General features: G+C 71.4%; 1 protein-coding gene across 2 annotated transcripts; it reads left to right on the top strand.

The window, feature by feature from the left end:
- Nucleotides 1-200: 200 nt before the first annotated feature.
- MIDN (midnolin) lies at nt 201-15,546 on the top strand. Of its 2 annotated transcripts, none has more exons than XM_075175536.1 (8): nt 201-377; nt 2,474-2,699; nt 3,822-3,909; nt 4,194-4,256; nt 10,130-10,516; nt 11,097-11,229; nt 11,344-11,646; nt 14,119-15,546. In XM_075175536.1, exons 2-8 carry the CDS (start codon nt 2,482-2,484, stop codon nt 14,379-14,381), a joined length of 1,455 nt encoding a protein of 484 aa, XP_075031637.1. In that variant the 5' UTR covers nt 201-377; nt 2,474-2,481; the 3' UTR covers nt 14,382-15,546. The 2 variants fall into 2 exon arrangements, with proteins under 2 accessions (XP_075031637.1, XP_075031638.1); XM_075175537.1 differs by lacking the exon at nt 201-377 and adding an exon at nt 1,930-2,349.
- Nucleotides 15,547-17,280: the final 1,734 nt, after the last annotated feature.

Raw genomic sequence — 17,280 nt, forward strand, 5'->3', positions numbered from 1 at the left:
GGGCAGGGACGAGGACCGGGGGTGCAGGGGTCGGGACCCCCCCCGGGAGCAGGTGCGGCCGCGTCACCTGCGGGTCCCGCTGAGGCCGAGGCCGGGGCCGGGGCCGGGGCCGGTGCCGGGGCCAGGCCGGTGCCTGCCCCCGCCAAGCTCCACCCCGGGCGGTGCGGGATAAAACTTGGGGCACCTCCCCGGCAGCTCCGCGTCAGGACTGCGCTCGGACCGGCTCCAGCGCTCGGGCGGGGGCACCGCACCGCACGGCACCGCGACCCCCCGACCCTCCCCGCGAAGTTTCTGGGGGTCCCTTTCTCCCTTCCTGCCGCCGGAGGCAGCTGAGCTCCGGCCGCGCCGGGGAGCCGCGGGGCAGCGCTCCGGGCTCGGTGAGTGGGGCCGGGGCCGGGGCTGGCGGCGGGCGGGCCGGGCCGTCGGGGGCCCGGGACGGGCTGGGGGTGGGATCCGCGGGCCGGGGCTGCGCTCACTCGCTTTTCCCGGACCGGGCGGGGTGGCCCCGCTTCCCCGGGCCCGGCGGCTCCCCGGGGGGACACAACGCGTTCGCGGTGTCCGGGAGCGCTTCCCACCCGCCGAGACCCTCCGTCACTCGGGGCTTTGCCTGCCCTCGGGGCACGGCCAGCGGGGCCGGCTCCCCTCGCTCCGGCTGCCGGGGACCCCGAGCGGGGCCTCCCGGGGGGCGGGGGGTGCGCCCCGCTCAGCCCTCGCCGCGTCCCGGAGAGCGGCCTCTCGCCCCCAGCCCCGGCGTGCCGAGGGAAGGGGGGGCTGACCGAGCTGGTTCGCTCCTTGCCGGCGGGCGGGCAGCGGCCCCGGGGCGCACCGCGGCCCGGCTCCCCGGTGTCTCGGGAAGGGCTCCCCGGACCCCGCCACGGGCCCCCCCCGGGCGCAGGAGGCGCGGCGGGGCCGGCAGAGGGCGCCCGCGCTTTGCTGACTCATAGCCCCCCCAGGCCCCCCCGGTGAGGGGCCGGGCCGGGGCCCCGGGGCTGCGGTGTGCCCGTTCCACCCCCCGGGCCGGGCCAGCCGGGGCTGGGGCCACTGGGTCGGGAGTCCCTGCTGCGGGATTTGGGGGGGACGGGGGCGGCAGGAGCGTGCTGGGGGGCGCCGGGGGTCAGCCCCGCGTCCGGCTAGCTTCCCGTAGCTGTAACGGCGTCACCGGGAGGGTGACCGGGTGGGTGCGTGTGACCGGGCGGGTGTGACCGGCCGCGGGTGACTGTGCGTGTGTGTCCCCCCCCCCGCCCTTTCCGCCTCAGTGTCCCCGCGTCACTCGGCTCCGGGGGCTCCGACTCCCGCCCGGCCCCGCGGGCAGTCCCCTCCCGCCGCGGCCTCCTCCGGTGCCGGGGGGCCCGCTCACCGCCCCCTCCGCAGCGCTCCGGGCCGCCGCCTGCCCGTGTCCCGCGTTCACCCCTCCGCGGCGCCCGACCCTCCTCCCCCGGGCCTCTGCACCCCAACCCCTGCCCCACCGCTTCCCCCCCGGCCCCGGCGGCTCCCCGGACAGAGGCAGCCCCGCGCCCCGCCGGGTGCTCGGCGCTGCCGCCGCCGCCTGTGCCGGGGCCGGGCCCGGAGCCCCCCGCCGCTGCCCCGGGGCCCCTTTGTTGTGCGGCCGGGATTATGAATGGCTCCCAGGCGCGGCGCGAGGGCGCGCGGGGGGCGGTGGAGGGGGCGGGGCCGCGCGGCCGCGTGGGCGGGAGGAATCCGGCCGGGCCGCCCTCCCACCGGGCCACGTGGGGAGCCTGCGCCCGATTCCTATTGGCTGCCACCGCGGATGTCTGGGCGTTCGGCGCGTTCCCATTGGTTGCGGCCGCCGGAGGAGCCGGAGTGAATGAGGGCGAGGCCCCGCCCGCGGGACGTTGCTACATTGTAACTTCCCCCCCCCCCCGCCCCGCGGTCGGCGCTTCCACGGCAGAGCGCGGCGGCGGCGGCTGCCGGTTCGGCGGGTCCGGCCCCAAAGAAAGGGGGGAGCGAAGCGTCCTCCGCGCCTCCCCGCCCCTCGCCGCGGCCTCCGGGCCCGCACCCCGCCCCCAGAAACCCCGCACAGAAAGGAGAGCGGCGGAGAGGAGAAAGAAAGGAGGCGGCAGGCAGGGCAGGCAGCAGGCAGGGCAGGCAGGCAGGCAGCGCCGCTTCCACCGCCCCCCTCCCGCAGGCAGCCAGCGCCGCCTCCCCTCGCCCCGCGGCCCCGCCAGCAGCCGGCGGAGCGGGCGGAGAACGGGAGATTTTTTTTTTTTTTTTTTTTTTAATTTTTAAATTTATCTTGCCTGGGCCGCGGAGGGCCCGGCCGGTGCCAGCCCGGCCCGGGGATCGCTCCCGGACCCCGCACGGAAGACCCGAAGCGGAGCCGGAGTTCCCGTGGGTACCGCCGGGGCGTGCGGCGGAGCGGGCCCCGCTCCCTCCTTTGTCCGCTCCCCGCTCCCCCCCCTCCTCCCCGCGTTCCTGCGTCGCCCCCCGGCACCGACCGCCGCTCCCCCCGCAGGTCGGCGGATGGACCCGCAGCCCGGCGCCAGGAGCTGCAGCCGCGGGGCTCCCGCCTGCGAGGTGGTCCCGAACGAGCCCCCCATGAACCTCTACATCAACACCACCACCGGGACCCGCTATGAGCTCTCCGTGCCCGCCGAGGAGACGGTGGAGGGGCTGAAGAGGCGGCTGTCCCAGCGGCTCAAGGTGCCCAAGGAGCGGCTGGCTCTGCTGCACAAAGAGAGGTAGGGCTCGGGGGGGCCCACCGGGGTCCCCATCCCCCCCCGGCAGCGGGGCTGGGCGCGGGGGCGGCCCCCTCGCACCGGGCTCGGCACCGCACAAAGGCTCCCGCCCCCCTTCCCCCTGCCTGGCCCCATTCCTCCGCGGGTCGGGGCGGGCAGAGCCGGGGCGGGGGGGGGTGGGGGGAGCAGCAGCCCGGGGGGCCGCGGGCGGGGGCGAGCCGGGGGCCGGGGCGGAGGGAGGGAGGCTCCGGGCCGTGCCGGGGACCGGAGCGCGGCCGCCGCCCCCTCGCTCGGCCCTTGCCGGGGCTCCTTTGTGGGCGGCGGGCCCCGGCCGTGCCCCGCGGGGGCCCTGCCCTTTGTTCTGGGCTCAACTTCGGCGGCGGCGCGGCCCGGCCCCCCCCGAGCCCCCAGCGCTGGGAGGGCCGGGGGCGGCTGGAGGGAGGGGGGGGTCCTTTGTCTGCCAAAGGCCCGGTCCGAGGGGGCTGCGCAGCCCCCCCGCGGGGAGCGGAGCGCGAGTGGGGCCGGGCTGCCCCGCGCTGGGCTTAGCCCTGGCCTGGAGAAACTTAAAGAGTCCCGCCCGGATCGGGAAGGGGAAGGAGGGGCAGACCGCGTTCATCTGCCGGCACCTACGGGTCCGGGGGGGCACGTCCCCCCCGTGCCGCCTCCCCCACCCCATGCTGGTCCCAGCTTCTCTCCCACCCACCCTCCCGTGGGCAGGTTTCCTGTGCCACGAAGCCCTGCGGCCCCCCCCCAAGCCCCTGACCAGCTCCTCGCTGGCTCCCTTGCCCCGGCAGCGCCAGCTTGACCGATCTGCAGCACCCCGGTCCCCGTTTGCACCGTGCATGGAGGAGGGGTACCCCGGCACCGTGTGCTGCCCCCCCCCCCCCCCCCCCCCCCCCCCCGCCGTGCAGGGGGCAGATGGGGAAGAGGCAGCTGAGCAGCGGGATGCTGGATTCCCCTCCTGCCTGTCAAGGTGTCGGAAACGCTGGGGGTGGGGATGCTTGAGGGGGCTCGGTCCCCTGGGAGCACCCAGGCTCGGGGCTGGTGTCCCCCCACATTGGTGTGCATCGCCGGGGCTTGCTGAGGCGGCGCTGACCTGGCTTTTGGCATCTGTCTCCCCCACAGTCGACTCAGTTCTGGAAAACTGCAGGACCTGGGGGTCGTGGAAGGAAGCAAGCTGACGCTGGTGCCCACCGTGGAGGCCGGCTTGATGGTAAACGGCCTTTTTCTGCTGCTCCCTCCCTCCCACTCGTCCCCATCTATTATTAAAGCCCCGGGCGAGGATGTGCTGGCAGCCCTGCGGCTCCGCTGCCCCAGCCCTCGCTGAGGAGGCAGCACTGGGCTGGGCACGGCAGCAGGTTTAATATTTCACTGCTTTCTCAGGGCTTGTGTAGAAATAGTGGAAGTGACATGTCATCCCTCCCCTCCTGCCGCACAGACGCCCCCTCCTTCTCTGCATTTGTAATGTTAATCCCCCCCCTTCTTTTTTTTTTCCAGTCCCAGGCGTCCAGGCCAGAACAGTCGGTGATGCAAGCTCTGGAAAGCTTAACTGAAACTCAGGTGAGAGCCTTGATGCCGGGGCACCGATGGAGACAAAGGAGGCTCTGCGGGGCGGTGGGGGGGGGGGGGGAGGGAAGGGACTGCTGCGACCTGACTCCTCTTCCCCTCCCAAAAGGCTTTGGTGTTTAGGGCCTCGTTTAGGTTTCACCTTCAGAAGGGGTTGGGAGCGCTGAGGGTGGTGCCCGGGGCGGGCACCGTCATCCTGTGCAGCACCGAGCGCAGGGAGGTCCCACGCTGCAAGCGCTCGCAGCCCAAACAAGCCGGCAGCCGGGGAGGGCAGAGGCGCTGGGAGGTGAAGTGACTCACTCAAGGTCACGCAGCAGGTCGGCGGCGGAGCCGGGTGGCCCAGGGCCCTGCCCGGGGGTGCAGGGCTGCAGCCCCCCCGCAGCTGCTTGCCCCGTGGTGCGGAGGCAGGGGCACTGCTTGGTCCACCGCGCCGGGGACCAGGACTGGCAGCGGGCACTGAGGGGGGCTGGCAGGGCCATGCCGGGGGCTCGTAGGGCCACTGGGCCATGCTTGGGGCTCGTGGGGCTGCAGAACCCGGCTTCTCCTCCCAGCGCCCAGAGGGCTCTTCCCCCTCTCCTTGGAGCCGTCCTTGGGGGGGGATTGGGGGGGGAAATTGGCTGTGCCCGGGTGTTCTGGCGTTCTCCGTGTGCCTGCTCGGTGGCCTTGGGCTGGGGCGCCGGGTGCCGAGGAGGGGGCGCGGGTGGGGGCGGGGGGCGGCGCTGGCGGGGGCCGTGTTTAGAATAACTGTGAAGTTTCTTGGCGGCTGGCGGGGCGGCCTCCAGCGTGGGAGGTGTCATGGGCGGGGGGGGGTCCTCCGCCCGCGGCGCACGGGGAGGAAGCGTTCCCAGGGCTGGGTGAGCCGCCGCGGGTGTGCACGCAGCCGCCGGCTGCCTGCCGCGAAGGTGGAATTTACCCCCAGCCACGCAGGCCCTGGCTTCTTTGTTTTCAGTCTCTTTATTATTGCTGTTAAACTCTTTCCTTCCTTTCCGGCCAGTGCTGCAGCTTATTTTTTCAAAGGTTTTGTGTTTTGGTGGTGTGTTGTTTTTTTTTTTTAACCTGCCTCACTGAATTTGGAGAAGGGGCTGAGCCCCACGCTGTGCTGCGCTCACCCGTGGGCGGGGGGGCTTGGTGGGGACACGGCTGTGCCCCCCGTGGGGACGTGACAAGGGCCAGGGCTGCCCTGCGTGTGGGGACCTTTGCTGACCCGCGGTGCCCTTGGCTGCCCGGGGTGACCTTGACTTTCGGCAGCTGGTTTAACCTGTGTGGGTCAAGGGGGTGAGCTTGGACCTGGAGTCCTGTGCCAGAGGCTGGCTCTTGCCTTCCCCTGCCAGGGTCCCCCGGGCCCCGTGGAGCCCAGTTTGCTCGCAGGGTGCTGCCCATCCCAGAGCTGTGGGAGGGGGCTGGTTTTGGCAGCCCAACCCCTGGGGGTCCCGGTGCACATCCCAGCCTCAGGGCTGCAGCCATTTCTGGTGGGGCTGTGCAGCTCCCCACCGGGGTGGGCAGCGAGGTGGGATGTGCTGGGGAGCAGCAGAGCCAGGGAACCCGTGGAGCTGCCCAGAGTAGGGGGGGCTTGGGGTACCCCCTGCATCTGTGGGGGCTTGTAATGCCCAGCACGGCTCCCATCGGGCGGATGGCCATGGTCCCTCCTGGCCAAGCACAGCAGAGGAGAGGTGTGTGGGCTACGGTCTGGTGGCCCACGGGGGCCGGTGGCTGCGACGTGCCACCTGGTTTTCCCCTCGAGGCTGTGCCAGGCGGGCCGGGGGCCCGGCAGCCCGGGTGTGCCGCGGCGGGCGGGCGGCGTTGGCTGCGGGAAGCGGCTCCGTGCCTCCCTGCCCACTGCAGGTTCCTCCTGGGTCGGTGATTCAGGAAGCCGGGGCTGTGCAGGAGGAACCGCCAGCACCTGGGGGGGTGGGGGGGTGGAGGGGGGGGCAGGAAACCACTCCTCTCATTCATGCTTTGCTCGGCTCTGCCTGCGTCACGCATCCTCCGGCAGCGCAGGGAGAGCTGCGCCGACTTCCTCTGGGGGCGGCGGGGGGGGCCGGGGTGCTGCCACCCCCTCCCCACCCAGGTGCCTTGGGGAAGCGGCTGCTGGGCAGGCGGTGACACTGTGCCCTGGCCGAGCGGCACAGGGTCTTCCTGGAAGGGCTCGCCGCGCTTCCTTCCGCCGGGCACGCTCAGCGGCTGCCCCCGCTTTCCAGGGAGCCGTGCCCACGGCCCCGGCACGGCAGTGCCCGAGCAGGCAGCTGGCATTTGATCCTGCAGCCTCAGCTCTTCCTTCCCCCAGTCCCTCTGCCCGATTGCGGAGCACTGGGGACGGCGGGGGGGGGGGCAGAACGGGGGACGCATCCTGCCCAGCCAGCCTGGCTCTACCAGGGGCTGCGGCCAGAGGAATGCGGCCGAGGGGCTCTGGCCCTCTGCCCTCCTTGGCATGGAAAAACCCCCGAGCAGCGGCGCGAGCGTCTGGGCGGTGGGACCCAGCTGTCGGCCGCAGCTGCGCCCGGCTGGAGAGCGTGTTGAGAGCCTGCAGGGGCTGGGGGGGCATTTCCTGCCCCCCCTCCTCGTCCTCGGTCTGGGCTGCCCTTTCCCCTCCGGATCTGCCAGGAACCGGAGCAGGACAGCTTGCCTGCGTTTTCGGGGGGGTGCTGCCCTCCCCGCTCGGGGCAGGGGCTGGCCGGGGGCAGCTCCCGCACTCTGCCAGCCCGGGGAGGGGGCACGGGGGGTGCCTGGGGCTGGGGGCCGGGGTGACGCGGGGCCAGGCGTTGGAGCGAGGCGGGAATGCGGCGTTCTCTGAGTCATCGGCGTTTCTGAGAAGCAGCCGGGAGACACTTGCCCCGTCCCTGCGGGCCCCGAGCCTGGCACGGTGCAGCCAGATCCCCTCCCAGGGCTTGGCAGGGTCCCGGGGGACCCCTGGGCACGGGGGCTTTGGGGGGCCCAGTGGCCCCAGACCCCTCAGTGGGGCTGTCCCAGTCCCCGTGGCGGAGCTGGCTGGGAGGGACGGGGTCCTCCCCGGCCGGCTGTGGGCGGCCGAGCAGGCGGCTGGGTGGGACGTGTTTGCATTGGAGCGGCCTGGTTTTGCCGGGGGGGGTTGGCAGCAGCGTGGGGGCGGGTGCTGGGAGCCCCAGAGCCGCGCTCCCGCCGGGCCGGCCGCCCTGCCTGGGGCACCGCGGGGGCTGAGCCGGCTCAGCACCGCGGCCAAGCCCCCGGCTGCCTGGGGGGTGCAGTGGGCCGGGGGGGACGCCTTGGGACCCCCGCGCCTGGGGAGGAAGGGGTTATTTTTATTGCCCAGCGGCATGGGCTCGGCGTGGGTTTGGGGTGCTCTGGTTTCTCCCCACGCTGGCGAGGGGTCAGGCAGGACGCAGGCAGGGCGCAGGCAGGGCGCAGGCAGGTGTGACTCAGATGGAGCGGGGAGGCGGCCTCGGGTGCCGGTTGACGTCAGGGGGCCCCGGGGAGGTGTGCGGGGCTCCCCCGGGCAGACCTTGGTACAGAGCGAGGGCAGCCGGGACGCCGGGGTTTGGTGGAGGGTGGCAGGAGCTGCTGTGGGTGCTCCTGCCCCGGCTGCCTCCCCCCTGCACGTGGGATGGGGCCGGGGGGGCTGCGGGTGGACCCTGCTCCCCACTCAGGATCTCGGTGGGGGGAAGGATGGGAACTGCCCTGCCCATCCTGGGCACGGGGCTGGGCTCTGCTGGGTGGCAGGAGGGGGCCGGTCCCCTTCCCCAAACAGTCTCCGCATCCCAGCTGGGAGAGCGGCGTGTGGACCCCAGTTTGGGGGTCTGTGGGGTGCCTGTGTTTGTGTCCCGTGGGAAATGTCCCACCTATGCTGGCAGCAGCAGGGCCAGGGTGGTCCAGCAGCCGTGTGGGGCCGTGGGCAGCCGCTGCCTGCTGCTGCCTGCTGCTGCCTGCCCTGGCACTGCCGCCCGCGGAGGAGTCATGGTGGCTGCACCGGTGATGCTGGAGAGGCTGGAGCTGGGGTGGTCGTGACCGAGCGGTGGGGACGGGGCGCTGCGTTTGTGGGGCTGGTACGGCGCCGTGGGGGGACAGAGCGGCCAGCTGGACACGTGTCCATCCCCAACTGCTGCGGGCAGGGAAACTGAGGCAGAGCCTGAGCCGTGGGGCAGGACGGGGGCTGGGGTGACGCTTTCCTGTGGCTAGGTGCTGTGTGCATGCACACGCGTGTGTGCACGCATGCCCGTGTGCACGCCCGCCGTCCTCTCCCGCCCCCTCACCCCGTAACCTCCGTGTCCAGAGCTGCAGTGTCTCCTTTACGCCCACCTCTTCCTCTGCAGCCTCCGCCTGACATGCTCGGGGCTTTGCTGATGGTATTTTTAAAGCTGCTTTTCCCACGGCTTCTCAGAACCGGCCTCCGCTGGAACGGGGCGCGGGGGAGCTGGGACAGGGCTGGGGGGGGGGGGGGCCGTGCTCTGCAGAGGTGCCGTCCCTTGGTTGGGGAGGGGGTGGGAGCCAGGGGGGTGACGGGAGAGCGCAGCTCTACGGGTGCGCTCGGGACCCCTCACCTCGTCCTACCGCGGGCGACGGCTGCGCCCCAAAGGTGCCGGTGGGGGTGTGGGTGGGTGACGTCTGCCGGGAGCCGTGCACGGTGCTGCACGTGACGGGCTGGGAAAGCCAGTCCTTGCTGTGCCCTAGAATAGCTCGGCTGGGGGGGGGCGGCGGTGGCGTCATCCCCATTAGCTGTGACCCGGTGTCCTGCCCACAGCCCTGCCTGTGCGTGAGCCCGCGCCCTTCAGCCGGCCGGGCGCAGGGCTGGCGGGGGCGAGAGGCACAGCCCCCCCACCCCGGCAGCACACGCAAAGGCACGGGGGGGGAAGGGGGGGGGGGGAGTGGCGAGGGGCTTGTGGCTGTCCCAGCCCCCCCCCCCCCTTCCAGGAATGTGGGGGGATGCTCAGCGGTACTGGGGGGGCTCCCCCGTTCCCTAGCACAGATGTCAAGTGATTTATGTGTCTTGGGGGGCTGAGTGGAGTGAGTGGCGTGCTGGGGGGGGGGGGGGGGGGGGTGCAGCAGGTGTTGGGGATTGGGGCCCCCCCCTCCACAGCCACGACCTGGGCAGGGTCAGGCCCCTGCTCTTGTCTCGGCGCTGCAGCTGCTCCATCACCTGCCTGCGACGGAGGCCTCCGGGGTGGGCAGGGGCAAATCCTGCCTGTGCAGCCGCTCCGCCGGGCCTGCCCCCCCCGGGGGCTGCGTTTGGGGAGGGAAGCGGGGGGGGGGAGGTTGGCTGCCCTCCCCTGCCTTTCCTGCTGGTAGCCCCAAGTCATGGCAGTGGGCACGGCAGGGACCCGGCGTGTCCTCACCTGCCCCCTCCCCATCCTCCCAGCAAGGAGCTTGGGGGGGGGGGCAGCAGCCCCCCTGCACCCCTCTCCGTGCTGGCCGGAGGAGCGGCGCCGGCCCCGGGGGCGGGCGTGTAGCTGCGCAGCAGCCCCGGCTGCGGCCCCTGCCTGGCCCTGCCCGCCGGGCGCTGGCGGGAGCACCCTGGCTGCGGCGGGTTCACCGCCGGGGAGGGCGGGCGGGCATGGCACGGCCGTTTTGTGCTGGGAGATAAAGGGCGGGGAGGGCAAGAGGGAGAAAAATAACCCCCCGGCGCTGTCAGCTGATGGAGCTGGCACCGGGCTGGGGTCGTGCGGGGACGATGGCTGGGCTTGCCCGCCTGCCAGGCTGGTGTGGCCGAGGCCCCGGGAAAGGGCTGTGGGGAGGGGGTCACCCCTTTCGCTGCCCTAATGACCCGTCCCTACGGCCGCGTGGCCCTGGTGAGACCTGGGGGGGCAACAGCCGTCCCCCGGCTTGGCACCACGGGGCGGGGGGCTCTGTGCGGTGGGCTCGCCGTGTGCCGGGGCTGACGGGGGTCCTTCTCTCCCCAGGTCAACGACTTCTTGTCGGGACGGTCCCCGCTGACCCTGGCCCTGCGTGTGGGCGACCATATGATGTTCGTGCAGCTCCAGCTGGCAGCTCAGCAGAGCAGCGGGCAGCTCCAGCACCGGCACGTCATCGCCAGCCGGGGCGAGGCGGGGGCCGCCGCCAGCCCCCACTGTCGGACGCTGCACGGCAGCACCGGCTCCGGCTTTGCCCGCATCCCCGTGGTGCCTGCGTGCCAGCAGAGCCCGACCCCCAGCCCCGCGCCCACCGCGCCGGCCCCCCCCATGTACTGTAATGCCCCCCACCCCGCTCCCGTCACCGCTGGGATGTTCCGGTCGCACGGGGCCAGCACGCAGACGGTGAACAGCAGCGTGGTCTCCTCCTGCTCAGAGGTGAGTCTGGCCCGGGGGGGGGTCCTGGTGCCTTTGGGGCAGGGGAGCAAAGCCGTGTGCTTCCCAGCACTGCTGTGGAGATGCCCTTCCCTGCCTCAGTTTCCCCACACATGGAACGAGGGTGTTCCCCTGCCTGGTTTGCAAATGCCCCCAGGTCCTGGGGAGGGGCTCAAGGCCAGGGTGTAATCCAGGCTCTTACTCCGCTCATCTTCAGACCCTGCCTGTCCCCACGGCCGGGCAGGAGCTCCCTGCCAGCACGCTCTGCTGCTGCTTCCCTTTCCCCCTTGCACAGCACAACTGGCCGGGGGGGTGAGTGCCAGGACCCCCAGGGCTGGGGACACCAGTACATAAGGGGGTGGGACAGCCATAGTTCCTTGTGTCCCAGTAAAACTGGGGCTGGTGGTGCCTGCTGGACCCTGCTCCCTGCCTGGGGCTGCTGGGGGGGGATCTCCTGACCTGACCCGGCTGTTTGTGGGGGGCAGAAGGGCTGGAGCAGGGCTGCGTGCCCCCCCTCCCGGTGCTGCGGCACGCCTGGGTCCCCTGCCCGGAGGCTGACCCCGCGTCTCTCCTGCCCACCCAGGTGGACTGCGGCACCCGCAGCAGCAGCTCCCCGGGCAGCAGTCCTGCCCCCACGGCCCGATCCCGCAAACCCGGTGCGGTCATCGAGAGCTTCGTCAACCACGCGCCTGGGGTCTTCTCAGGGACCTTCTCCGGTAGGTGATGCTGAGCCGCCCCGGGTGCTGCGGCGGAGGGGCTGGGGGTGATGCGGGGGATTTGGGGTCTGGGGGGGCTGCTCGTCTCACACCCACCTCTTCCCCCTCCTGCAGGCACTTTGCACCCCAACTGCCAGGACAGCAGCGGGCGGCCGCGGCGGGACATCGGCACCATCCTGCAGATCCTGAACGACCTCCTCAGCGCCACGCGACACTACCAGGGCATGCCCCAGTCCCTGACGCAGCTCCGCTGCCAGACGCAGTTCTCCTCCTCCTCCTCTTCCTCCTCCTCGCCCCCCGCCTCCCCGGACCTCGCCACCAAAACTACCTCAGAGCCGCTGCCGGCGGCCGCGGCCTCCCCGCCCCTGCACCCCGTCGTCCAGTGCCAAAGCCAGATCCGGATGTGCAAGCCCAGCGGTAAGCCCACTTGCCTCCGCGCCTCGCGTGGGAGGGGGCCGCTGCCGGCCCCCGGGCTCTGCTGTGTGCCGGGGCGGCCCTGACCGGCCGTGCTGCCGGCACGTCGTGGCGGTGCCCAGCGCCAGGAGCCCGCTGGGGTTTGGGTTTGGCACCTCTGTTTGGCATCCTTGGTCTGTCCCGCTTGGATCTGCAGGAGTTTGCAGCCAGGATGGGCAGAGAGGGGCTGGGGGGGGCCCTCGCAGCCCGCTACCCTCAGAGCTGGCCCCCTTTTTGCATGGGGTCACTCCCCACAACGCCCCCCCAGCTCCCGCAGCGCCCGCTGCTGCCGAGTCACTGGAGCCTCTGGTTTTTTTATCTGATTTTTCCCCCTGTAACGCCTGGCCGCTCGCTTCTCCCTCTGCACGACTGAGCCTGCTGGAGCCGGCATGGGCACCCCGAGGCTCTGCCCCGCTCCTGCCTGCAGCAGAGGGAGCGGGCAGGGGGCTGGCAGGCAGGGTGGGCCCGTGGGAAGGGGCTGGGAGGTGGCTGTGATGATTGACAGGTGTCAGTCAGGGTGGGGGTCCTGGGGGTTTGCAGGGTCTCTGCGGGGGGGAAAGGTTTGTTCCAGCCTGACCCTGACCCTGCAGAGGTGGGGGATGGCCAGCACCCCTAGGGACCTGGGGGAGGTCCCCCCCGCGCGGGCCCCCACCCCTGCCCTGCTCTGGCCCCTCCGCTGGCTGCAAAACCCTGTGGAGACAAAGGATCCCATTGGGGGGGGTACGGGGGTGCTGGCATGGCTGGGGGCAGGTGGCTGCGGTGTCCCCGTCGCTGTCCCCTGGGAGCTCTGGACCTGTCCCTGCTGCGTGGGCCGAGGTTTTTTGGGGACACCCAGACTCTGACTCCTCGCCCACCTCCCCGTTTGCAAACCCACTGCCCCCGGCTGGGTGGGTGGGGGGGACTGGACCCCCACCGGGGCGCAGAGGGCGGCTCCCGCGGCCCCCCGGGCGGTTGCGGAGTGCACACCTGCGCGCCCCGAGGCCGGAAGGCGCCCGGAGGTGCCCGCCCCAGCCCCCCCGCGATTTGCTTAGAGAAAAGAAGTGAAACCGCTGGTGCCGGCCGGGGAGGGGGGGGCTCGCCCTCCCCTCTGGGTTTTCTCTTCCTTCTCTCCCGGCCGAGGGGGGTCCGGGCCCCCGCCGGGGGCAGCTCCGTGCCAGCTCCCAGCCCTTGGTGCCGGGGCCCTGGTGCCGATGTGGCCGACCCGACCCCGGGGCTTCCCGGGGCCACCTGCGCCTCGCGGCGGGGTGTGTTGGTGGGGGGAAACCTACCCCCCAGCCCGGTGTGACACATCCTCCCGGGCCCTGGCCGGGCTCACCCCACTTGGTGTGGGGCCCCCCCGTCCCCTTGGCACGTTTTTGTGCCGGAGTCGCCCCCAAACCTCCCACCGGCCCCGCGGCTCGGGGACGGAGCAGCCAGCAGCCAGCCCCGGTGGCACTTGTGGCAGGGCCACCCGTGTGGCTCTGCTCCGTGCCAGGACCCCTCCTCCCCTGTCTGCCCCAGAAGGGGCCTCGCTTGGGTTTGCAGGGGGGTTGTCGTCCCCCCCCCCCCATTTCTGGCGTGCATTTCCACCCATGGTCTGGAAGGAGATGCTGGAGCATTCGCAGTGTTTGGGGGGGTCCTGGGGCTGTGTGAGGGGCCACAGTCGAGCATGGGGCGCCCGCTTCGGGGGGTGGGCTCTGTCCCCGTCCCCTGGGACCCGCTCAGGTCCCCGTTGTGCCAGCCGGGGAGCGGTGGGGACTGTTGGGGTGCGCTCTGCCCTGAGGTCCGGGGCGCATTTTGGATGCGGGGCCGGACTGGGGCTTTACCCCAGTTCACGTGGGGCCGTGGCGTTCGGCGCTGATGGTGCAGCCATGTCCCTGTCCTGGGGTGGCCGCACGGGGGAAACTGAGGCAGGAGAGAAGCAGAGCCGCTCCGTCCCCTTTCCGTGGCTTTACCGTGTCCCCGTGTGTCCTAAGACTCTCCCCCGGCCGCTGCGGATGGGGGTTTGGTGTTCCCAGCCCCCCGCCCGCTCCCGCCGCAGCCGCTCTCCCGGCCAAGTTTGTTCTGGAGCGGGATCCCTTTTTTCCTCTTTCCCCAGCGCTGGAGCCCACGTCTGGAGCTTCAATTGTTCGTCCTCCCACGCGCCGCAGCGGGGCCAGGCCCGCGCCGGCTGCCGTGCCGCGGCGGAGGGGGCGGCCGGGCTGGTGCCGCTTCTCCCTTGCCGGGGAAATGCCCCCCTTTGGCAAAGCACCGCAGAAAGGGGCTTCTCCCCGATGGGGACCAGCCCGGTGCCGGCCGCCCCGCGGGCTGGTGGGGACCCCGCTTTGGGGGTGTCTGTGCATCCGTGCCGGCGGCTGTGCCGTGGGATGCTGGAGGGTGGGGGGGTTGCATCCCCCCGCTGTGCGGGGAAGGTCACCCCCCCTCCCCCGTGACCCCCCGCCACCTTTGCCGTTGCAGGGGACCGCTTGCGGCAGACGGAGAACCGGGCGACGCGCTGCAAGGTGGAGCGGCTGCAGCTGCTGATGCAGCAGAAACGGCTGCGCCGGAAGGCTCGCCGGGACGCCCGGGCCCCCTACCACTGGCTGCCGAACCGCAAGTCCAGCCGGACCAACAGCAACAGCAGCGTCTCCAGCGAGGGCAGCCTGGACCTGGACTTCGAGGACTCGGTCTGGAAGCCGGAGGTCAAGGCGGACATGAAATCCGAGTTTGTCGTAGCATAAAGCCGGGCCCGGCGGGGGGCCCCGGGGCCGCGGACTCTGCTGGGGGGGGGGGGGGGCCCCCCCCCGGCTCCCGCCGCCCCGGCTGGCGGTGGTGTCATTTCTGTTGTCATGGGCCAGATCTCCTCTAGATTTGCCATCTCCTGCGACCGGACGCCTCGGGGCCGACCCTGCCCGCGCCGGGGGAAGCGTTTCATGGGGGTGACTGGGGCAGCCTCACCCCACACCACCCCCACCCCCCCCCCCCGGCTTGGTTGGGTTTGGGGAGATGGGGGGGAGCAGGCAGGAGCCGCCAGCCCCCTCCCGCATCCTCCCCGGCCGGGAGCGGGGGGTCCCGGTGCCCGGGGGGGGCCCTGGGGGATATCGAAGCTGCTGCTTTGCTGTGAAGAGGGGCGCAGCGGGGTGGGCTCCAGCCCCCCAGTGTCGTCGTGTGTCCCCCTCCCCGGTGCGGGCAGGAGGAGATGAAGTCTCTTTCGGAGGTGCTGGGGCCCCCCCGGGGTTGGGGGCCGTTTGTTTTCCTTCCCTTCTATATGTAGCATTGCTCGGCTGCGGGGCTGGGACCCCCCCGGGCGGCTGGGGGGGACGCGCGTGTGCCTGGGCGCCGCCGGCCCCGCTGCCGCAGCCATTGGGGAGGTGGGGGGAGGGGGGGGGGGGACACCTTCTTTTGGGGTGGGTTTTAATTTTGTTTTCGGAGGGAAAAGAAATGGCGCCTTCCCTCCGCGGCTGAGACCAACTTCCGAGTCGCTGGACTCCTTCCCGCCCGCCTCTTGGTTGGTTGGATTTTCTTTTTTAACTTAAAGGAGAAGAGAGAAAAAAAAAAAAAAAAAGGAAAAAAAAAAAAGATTAAAAAAATAATGAATAAATAAACCCAGTACTCGGTCATGGCTGTCCGCAAGCCGTGGGGCTAATATTTATAGACATTAATTACCCGACTGAGCCAATACTGACATAGTCTTGCATAGGCCGTAGAAATCCTTTTTCTTGTCCGACTTTGATTTTTTTTCGTCAGGAGATCTGTGCAAATAGAGAACCCATGTGATGTGTTTTTTGTCTGTAAAAGTCTTTTTTTTGTGTGTTTCGGGGAGGGGGGCGGGGGGGAGAGCGAGGCTTTCGGTCTTTAATATTTTATTTTTTATTTTTGAAATAAATTTGGGCAGTCTGGATGCAACCGTGCCTGCCGTTGCCATCAGTGTCGCGATGAGGGGGCGTGCGGGGACAGCCGGGCACCCCGTCCTCTGGTGCAGCACCTTGAACACCGGCCGTGCACGTGTTCACCACTGCACACGCGTGTGCGCACCCCCTGTGCACACGCATGGCCACGCGTACCCCTGTACCGGCCCCGCACCTATTCAGCTCTGCGCATCCATGTGCGCGCGCACCCCTGTGCATCCCTACAGCCGGCCGTGCCCACGTGGTCAGCGCTGCACACGCGTGTGTGCCCGGCCATGCACAGGTGCACACGCGTGTGCCCAGCTATGCACACACGCTCACGTATGAGTGCGGCCCCGCAGCAGGAAGGGAAACCCGAAAGCGGAGGGGGGAGGTGATGGAGCTGCCCCCTCCTCCCAGGAAGGGGGACTGGGGCCAGGGTCCCCTCGCCCTGGGCACCCACCTCAGCACCCAGCTGCAGGGACGTGCCGGGGCCGGCGTTTCCAACCCTGGCCGGACCCCAACCCGTGGGGCTGCGCGGCGCTCGTCGGACTGGGTGAACCCGGTCCCATCCCACCGGCCGTGCCAACGTGCTCCGCCGCTGCCCCGAGGAGCCCGGCCGGTTCCACCAGCCAGGCCGGCCGTGGGTGCTGGCACCCTCCCTCCCGCGCCGGCCTCACCGGCCCTCCTGCGTCACGGCGGGGCGGCCGCAGGCCGGGGTGGAGGGCTTGGTGGCTGCAAACCCACTGCCGCCCCGATGCCCTGGTTCAATCCCTGGGGCCCAGCACGGCCGTGCCTCAGTTTCCCCAGCTGCAGGTTTGCTTCCCCACGGTTTTCCCCCGCCCCGGGGAAGGTGACGGGGTGGGGATGGCCCTGGGGACATGCGTCAGCGCCATCCCACCCATGGGTGCCCGCTTCCCCCGGCCCCTTCGGCCCCCCCCCGGGGGCCGGCGGGGCTCGGGGGATCGGTGGCTGCGTGGTGCCGCGACTGGGGACACCGTGGGCTGGAGCAGCCCCCGCGCTGCCCTCCTGTGCCTGGCACAGGGACGCGGTGACACGGTGGGCATCGGCGCTCCCAGGTCCCCGGCACACCTGGGGGGGGGGGTGAAGCCTGGCCCCAGGGGAACGGGGGGGCTGTTATTTGGGGAGGGGGCAGGAGTGTCCTCCAACCCACGGCCCTTTGTGTCTGCCCATGTCCCCAGCCCTGCCCCCTGCACCCTCTGCATGTCCCCTCTGCCACCTCCCCGTCCAGCCCTGTCCCTGCACCCCAGGGACCTGGAGGAGGAAGCCGGGGAGGGGGGACAATCCGGAGCCCCACGGGAGCCCCAGCACCCCACGGACAGGACGGGATTGCCCAGCTGGGACCGGTGGCTCTTCCCATGCAGGAACACCCGGGGGGCCCGGCCATGGGGCTGGGGGGGCCTCGCCGGGCCCCGGGGGCCACCGAGCGCCGGAGGAAGCCGGGAGCGGGAGCGGAAGTGGCTCAGGTTCCTGCGGTGACATGAGCCGCACCGGGCGTCCCGCTGCCAGCGCCCCGCTTTGACGTCATTTCGGGTAGAGCGAGCCCCGGGCCGTCCCCCCCCCCCGACACCCCCGGCCCGCGCCGCTCGCGCCAAATTTGGCAAGGGGAAGAAGAGCCGCTCGCCGCGCCGGAGCGAACGGCAGAGGCCTTTTAAGGCAATGGCTGCCTGGCCGGGCACGCGCGGGGGGCACGCGCACGTGGGCACGCTCACGCCCGCCTGTTTGCACGTGG

Source organism: Calonectris borealis, chromosome 28 (genome assembly GCF_964195595.1).
Source record: "Calonectris borealis chromosome 28, bCalBor7.hap1.2, whole genome shotgun sequence".
Classification (NCBI taxonomy): Eukaryota; Metazoa; Chordata; class Aves; order Procellariiformes; family Procellariidae; genus Calonectris; species Calonectris borealis.